Raw genomic sequence first — 7,915 nt, forward strand, 5'->3', positions numbered from 1 at the left:
TATATAGAGAGAGAGAGAGAGAGAGAGAGAGAGAGAGAGAGAGAGAGAGAGAGAGAGAGAGAGAGAGAGACGCCCGTGACCTCGCACTTATCTTGTTACGCTATGCAAAGTACCTATTTGTGATGAAGTGTTCCACTAACACAAACATAGACATTTTTTTCATTTTGCTGAGGTGGGTATTCTGCCCGTTTTAGCCAAGCTTCTAAAGTTCAAGGTACCAGATCAGCACACAGATCGTTTTAGTCACGTAGTACAGTCAGATCATACCGACAGTTTGAATGAATGTCACAAAAAGTGATCTCTTTTCAAAAACATTTTCTCAATTTTTCCTAATAGCTCATAATAATTGACATAAAGAAAAAAAATGCAATCAATATTAAATTTCCAATTCATTAACTATCGCTGTCATTTTTCAAGACTCTACACCACAATAACAAGAAATAACTACACTTAACTATAAATATGACTAATTTTAATTATTATTCTTATTCTGAGTAGCTCAATAAATATGCATTACATAATTTACACAATAGATTATTTGCAAATGCCATTCCATATTTTTGTCATTTTTAGTAATATTATGGACTTCGTGAAAAGTTGCTTGAAGTGAAAGTGGATCACACTGTGCAGTGTGATGATTGGGTTGTGAGGCAAACCTTGTCCGATTCAGTTATAACAACTAATAAATCACACGTTGTCACAGTCAGACAATATAATACAAACAACCTTGCAATAAAGGCCACAGACTTGTTCAAGGTGAATCAAGCAAACACAAATGCACACCTCCTTGTTTCCTGCAATGACCTTCCGTTTTCATCATCCCCTGTGTTGTTGTTGCTCTGTGACTTTGCCACTTTGCTCCACTCCCACTGCCTACAACCCATGCCCCTTCACTTCACCCACCCCCTCACGGGTGTGCAGCTGTTGCATGAACTCATCTAGGATCTGCTGGGCAGACATGGCGGTCACATCCGCAGCATCCTGCTCCAAAAGCGTCACCAATACCTCTCCCTTTTCACCCAAGCGGTCAGCACGGTGGAGTTGCAGAGATTTAAGAGGGCACTCAGTGTATTTTTCACCCAGGGAAGGCTGCTGAAGATTAGTTTGTGGTTTAGCAGTGTAATTGGCTATTATTTTCTTATAGATTGCAGTGCTGATGTCCTCCACTGAAAAAGGAGGGCTGTTGCTGGACTTGAGTGGGCCTTGGAGGGAGATTTGACCTCCTGTTTTGGGCACTTCATGTTGGAAGGGAACAAAGGCTGTAGCAGTCTCCATTTCTGTCCACCAGTCGTGTGCCGTTTCTTCCGATTTAGGAGGCTGAGGTGGCTTGAGGGCAGATGGAGAGATGGCAGAGTGGCTGCCAATAGCAGCAGGTAATTGAACCTTCTGCACAGCCTCAGCTGAGTTGAAGTGCTTCTCCAGTAAATCCTTTATCAGGCATGGCAGCTGAGAGTGAGACATGCAGTGAAGATGGTTTCAAACCACACATTCAAAGATGAGGAAATGTCATTTCATGCATTTTTTTCCAGGAGTCCAGTAGTTTCAGTGACTTGTACTTAATGTAAAATATGTCCTGACATGTCACATTAATTTAAAGCCCCTCTTCTTAAATAAAATATTTTTTTAAGAAACGCCAGTCTATAATCCTTTTTTAATGTAAAATATATGTAAGCAGTGTCAATGTGAATAATCAGGAGCAAAATGCACAATCCTGCGGGCATATTCTATTGTGGCTCACTTTGGTTTACTTTCAGCTAAGCAAAAAGCAGTTATTTGTGAAGTGTTGTCACTTGGAATAGGGACTGTAACTATTTTGTCGACCGGGACGCAGAATTATCTATTCAGCTTGATTAATACGATGATTATGACAATTAGATCACAATATTTTGTTGCCACAAGGTTAATATTAAGGAAACTTACATCTACTGTTAAGTATCAATTCAACAATATGTTTAATATTCATTCATTCATTCATTTTCCGAACCGCTTGATCCTCACTAGGGTCGCAGAGGGCGCTGGAGCCTATCCCAGCCGTCTTCGGGCAGTAGGCGGGGGACACCCTGAATCGGTTGCCAGCCAATCGCAGGGCACACAGAGACGAACAACCATCCACGCTCACATGCACACCTAGGGACAATTAGAGTGTTCAATCAGCCTACCACGCATGTTTTTGGAATGTGGGAGGAAACCGGAGTACCCGGAGAAAACCCACGCAGGCCCGGGGAGAACATGCAAACTCCACACAGGGAGGCCGGAGCTGGAATTGAACCCGGTACCTCTGCACTGTGAAGTCGACGTGCTAACCACTGGACCACCGGGCCGCCCATGTTTAATATTGTGTTCTAATTTTCAGTAGGGTAGAAATGCACTTCACCACACTGTGAAGTGATTCCTCCACTGTATTTTGGTGACTGCAGTGATTCTCATCTTGTGGGTCAGGCCCCAAAATTGGGTTGTAGACCCATTAAATGTGGGTTGCAGACAGCTGGTAAAAAACAAACAAACAAAAAAAAACATGGATTTGTATTCAGAATTATTCAGAACAGTACTGTGGCGCACCAAGTTCCCACATACAACATACAATACCGAGTAAGCGTGAGGAAATGTTCCTCACTCGTGCTCTAGTCTCTGTATACAAATAGTGTGCAACTAACAAAAAATTGCTTTATTATTCTCAATTTCTTTCAGATGGGTTCGACTTTTGGAATAATATAGCATTATTATTATTATAATAATATAATATAATTAATATAGCATTATTATTCAGAACCCTTGTGACGGATTCGTGCATGCATCTTCCCTTAATGTCCACTAAAGGGCAGCATGCTCACATTGATGTTCTCCAGCGCAGCAATGGTCCTGTGGGCGTCCTCCAGCTCTGAGCTCAGCTGGGACACACGATTGAGAAGGTACTTCCTTTCATTGCTTCTACTCTCCGACTGTGCACGTCATATACACAAATAGAGAGAGAGAGAGAGAGAGAGAGAGAGAGAGAGAGAGAGAGAGAGAACACATTCAGATGGGAGCAGCCGGTTCGGTTGACAAAGCAGTGTTTCAAAAAGCAAGAAAAGGGTCCCTTGTGTTATTCTTGCCTTGCAGGTTTTCTCACCGCAATGTGTAAATGCTCCCCCAGCAGCTCACTAGCCTGCCTGGTTCCAGCGTGTGTCTCCAGTAGGCTGCAAGTCAGAAATAATCAAGACACAGGCTTTATTTTACACTCCCATACCCCATCGTACATTTTGCACACAAGCACAGATGTTGGGTCAGTCACAAATTCACAATACCCCAAGTGTGTCAAAGAAGAATGTTGAAAATACTAAAGAGCATTTGCTCAGTGTGAGCTGGCAGCCTTTTGCTCCAGGCTGTTGGTCAAGCATGTGCTGCGTTGGCAGGTGCAGTTGTTTGGTGATAAATACTGGACCAGGCCTGTCTGGCCAGGGGTCACCAGTAAGACACTCACTCATCAGTACCAAGTGATTTCACAGATGCATGGAGTTAGCCAAGGGCAGCGCCGATGGTAGAGGTACTCGCGCTCTGTCGACTTGGACTTAAGTAGAAATACAGATACTTGTGTAAAAACAAATAAACAAAGTATTGATTCAACTCCTGTGCATACATAGAAGTAACACATTATAGATGTTGATATTTACTGGCAAAAAAAATAAAAAAATATATACCTGAAAAATCTACTGAAAGTACAGAAACAAAGTATTTGGATGTCGTTACTTCCGACCACTGGCCAAGGGAAAAGGGATCCAAACATTAACCAAAAAGCACTTGGGCAAATGTACTACAACCTTTTGTGCAATTATTCTGCTTGTTCCATGGATCAATACATCTATAGCAACTGTTATGTCTATCCACAGAATGACACGTGGTTGATTGATCACCAGCCAGAGAGGCTCGTGTCCCCTGGAATCAATGTGTGAGCCCAAAGCACTGCTCTGCTATGGTGAGGCTCACGTTGCATCACATGTGACAGGGATTTAGCGGGACATAAGAGATTTGCACTCACCGGACACTTCACCAAGTACACCTACATAGTTTAATGACAATGATAATCATCCTCCATGTTAAAAGCGTTTCTTGGGTTGTTATTCCAAACCTTTTATATTTGTCTTTGACATTGCTGAGCTCATCCCGGGTCCTCTGCAGCTCCGATTCCAGGCTTTCAATGCAGACTACTGTCTGCAGCAAGTGCTGCTGAAGATCAGTATTCTCCTCCTGTAGCACCCTGAACACAAAAGGAAGATGGAGGGGTTTTTTTTTTGCAAATTAGATTTTGGGATGTAGCTTTCTGTTTGCCAGGAACAGTTATTTGAAAGAATGCAGGGGGGTGGGGTGCATTTCTAAAGAGGGACTGATTGCATGTCTGCCATTAGATGTCATTGTCAGCACTTTTATGAAGGCTCTTTATACGATGATGCAGATTTCCGACCACTATATTAGAGCCACCAGTATGTTACAACTTAAAAAGAGAATAGAAATACTTACTGAAGCTGCTCAGCGTCACACAGTCTGTCCTATAGAAATGTGACGATGAAGAAAATATTAAGTTATATGAGGCAACACAGATAGTGATTTGCTGTACTTCATTCAAATAGTTTCACCCTCTAAGCATTATTGGATATAGGACACTGATGAAATGGTCACCCCATGTTCGCAGCCATGGCTGATTCAAAGAAACTGAACAAATGAACAAAAGGGTAAAACGTGAAACATGAAAACCTTCCAGCTATCAATTTTGTTCTGGCATAACCTCATTTAGGCGACAATGGGAGCCTTGCACGTTTTGTGTTCAAGTCAATGTGAACCCAGAATGGGTCACTGCTTCATCACAAGGGACATGACAGATTTACCATCGATTGTGGCAGAGCTGCCGCTGGTATTTGAGTCTTTACAAGTCGATGAGTTCTTTTTTGATGGCCAGAATGTTTCGATAAACTAGGAAAGACAATCTCCCGATTATGTAACACCATACATGAATTGTTAAATTACAGTCAGCCTGCACAACTCAAACACAGCTGCTACCTTATAATTCTTTATGCACCTCAGTTACCAATTTCTAAAATCTACTGGTTGGAATGATAGTCATTTGTAGCTGGGTACTCCTTTTGCTTAAATTGTGAATGAATACATCTGTTTAAGCATTTCCCTTCAATGCACTGCGCTTTGCTGCATTGCTGTGGTATGACTCAGTGCATGTGGTATTTGACACCTCCCTCGGAATGACTCAGCTCCACTCCCTCTATACAGGAGACTAGCAACTCCATTTGTAGTGCGTATGACACTCCCTGGTTTCCTACGAGGCCCAATGAACTTAAAAGCTTTCCATTTTAAAATGAGTCTTTGTAATCATTTAGTAGGCTTGCGATTTTTTTTCCGGAGAAGTATGACTCATGAGACATCCAGAATGCAGGAGAATGTCATCATTGTTTAAACCAGTGGTTCTTAACCTGGGTTCGATCGAACCCCAGGGGTTCGGTGAATCAGTCTGAGGGTTTCGACGGAGCCCCTGCCATGGATGGAGGTTAAGACACAGCCGACTCAACATGTCAATTAGTTATGACACGCCCACTTGGCCATCACTGGCTGCAGATGATCACCTTGCATTGCTTGTCCAATCAGTGCTGTGGGAAATTTTGTTCGCTTCATAGTCAACGTGTGATTGTTGTGATAGTACGTTGTGTGATTAAAAAAATAATAAAAAATTAATACATGCTATGTCAAGCAAAAAGAAGAAAGTGGTCGGACGAATATGTACAACATGGATTCACATGCATCACAGAAAGTGATGGGACTCAGTGTCCTATTTGCATGATTTGTCATGCCAAGTTGAGCAACACTAGTCTCGCACCGGCAAAACTGAAGGAGCACTTCTTAAATCATATTTTTATTTTTCACTTGGGGTTCAGTGAATGTGCAGATGAACTGGTTGGGTTCGGTACCTCCAACAAGTTTAAGAACCACTGGTTTAAACTACGGTTGAGGCTTGCAACATGCAAATAATTTATATTGGAAAGAAATGCTTCAGTGAAATGCCAGGAATGTGTTCATTTATCTTATGGCTGCCCCTTTTTTTAAATCAGGAAACATGAAATCCTGATGTAATTTCCATATAAACAAACAAACAGATTATGTGCAATAGATTACCTGGCAAAAATGAACTTTAATTTTCTGACTTGAATTAAACTTTGAAATCTAACTGTGAAGGTAATCGTCCCATTCAGGCCATGAGACTGCAAACTCATGTTACTTTACAAAAGAATTGAAATGAACTCACTCTGCATTGTTTGGCGCTCCCCACGTGTTCGGAATGGTATTGCCCGCTCTGCTCTGAGCCATGACTTGTAGTGGTGGAGGATGTATCTCGGGCCCTGGTTGAGTCTGATTTACTCGATGAAGACTCTGATCCGAGACCCATTCTTGCACCGTGATCTGAGGATGGTGGTGAGGTGTTTGGCCTTCGTTGGCTTGCACTGCTGTGCATGTGCTGAGGCTGTGGCTGAGGCAAGTTCTGAGTGTGTGTACTATAAAAGGCATGGATTTGCTGCTTGTAGTGGTGCCGCAGTTTGGGCTGGCTCAGCTCAGGGCTGGTGCTGGTTCCGTCGGTTAGTTGAGAACCACATCTGCCATACCTGTCCTCTGTCAGGGAACCCCCAATGGGTGACAGTCTCTTGTCTTTATGGCTTTTTCCATGGTGAGCATTTCGACTGGAGGAGTATGCATAGTGATGAGGCGGCGGGCTACCCTGATGGTTTCTAGCCGCGTATGAAATCAATTTGTCCGGCTTGGAGCCGGAGTCTTTTCGTGAGACGCTACGAGCACTTTTGTCCTGCCTGCCATGTTGGTTTGGATAGTGTTCCTTCTCCTCGCCAGAAATTTTCCTGTGCTTCTTAGGTGGGAGTTCAGGTTTGACGGGGTCAAGTGTTTGAACTGGTGCACTGGTCTTGTTGGTAACTTTGCTATTGTTCACCCCGAGTATAGTGAGGTATGACGGGCTTATTACCTGTTTTGTTATCTCATCCAGGAAAGCTGAGAATTGCAACTTTCCCTGCACGAAATTTGTCCTCGCTTGCTCCATCTCGGCTTGCGCAGTCCCTTTCTCCTTCTGGCCACTGGGACTGGGATCTTGTTGTTTGGGAACTCTTGGGGATATCACCTCCATCGATTTGGCTTTGCGTATGTCGGTGTGAGGCGTCTTGTTCTTTAGGATTCCTTTGCCAGGAAGCTGGCTGGATGACACTGCTCTCTTTGGGCCCCTAGAATCTCTCACCAGAAGATCTTCATCACTGAAAGTGAGACTTCGATTCAAGCTAGAGGTCTTGCGCAGCGCCCCGCTATATGGTGCCTTGTATTGCTTTCTGCCTTCATGGCCTTCATTCCCTTTCTGGAGGCCCTCCTCACTTCTGCTCTGATTTCGGTCAAGAGACGAAAAAACAGCCGTCCCTCTCTGTTGTGTGCTGCTGTGCACGGGACCACCGACACCATTCCCATTGCCGCCATGCGTAACGGTGGCAAAGACAATAGGCTCACTTCTGTCATCTTCTTGAAAAGCCCTGCGTACATCTGCAATGTTGGAGCAGGACAAGGAATGCTGTGGACGCTCAATGTGGCGGAGAGAGAAAGGATCGCTTGCACTTGCCTCCGTGAACCAGGATGACGAGGAGACAGAGGAGGAGGATGAGGAGAGGGTGGAGGAGGAAGCTCTGGACAGACTTACAGGAGTGTTCTTGTTGTCAAGTATTTCATCCTCTTCAATGGGCCGAGTTTGATGTATTTGTTGGCGACGGTGGGTGTCGTCTTGATGGTTGGCATGGCGGTAGTGACCATGCCTAGGGTAGTGGTGCCTTTGGTTTTCCTCTGAATTTCTATCGGCATCATCAAACAGTGTCAACCTATGGCACAAACACAT

At 43.8% G+C, this 7,915-nt stretch overlaps 1 protein-coding gene across 1 annotated transcript; it reads right to left on the reverse strand.

Annotated features, from left to right (window-relative positions):
* Positions 1-178: 178 nt before the first annotated feature.
* Positions 179-7,915, reverse strand: LOC109515867 (uncharacterized). The gene is made up of 6 exons (XM_019869933.1): positions 6,284-7,915; positions 4,495-4,523; positions 4,106-4,234; positions 3,110-3,176; positions 2,832-2,939; positions 179-1,446 (listed from the first exon to the last, which is right to left on the reverse strand). Exons 1-6 carry the CDS (start codon positions 7,913-7,915, stop codon positions 874-876), a joined length of 2,538 nt encoding a protein of 845 aa, XP_019725492.1. The 3' UTR covers positions 179-873.

This window comes from Hippocampus comes, unplaced genomic scaffold (genome assembly GCF_001891065.2).
Source record: "Hippocampus comes isolate QL1 unplaced genomic scaffold, H_comes_QL1_v1.1 scaffold9, whole genome shotgun sequence".
Taxonomy (NCBI): domain Eukaryota; kingdom Metazoa; phylum Chordata; class Actinopteri; order Syngnathiformes; family Syngnathidae; genus Hippocampus; species Hippocampus comes.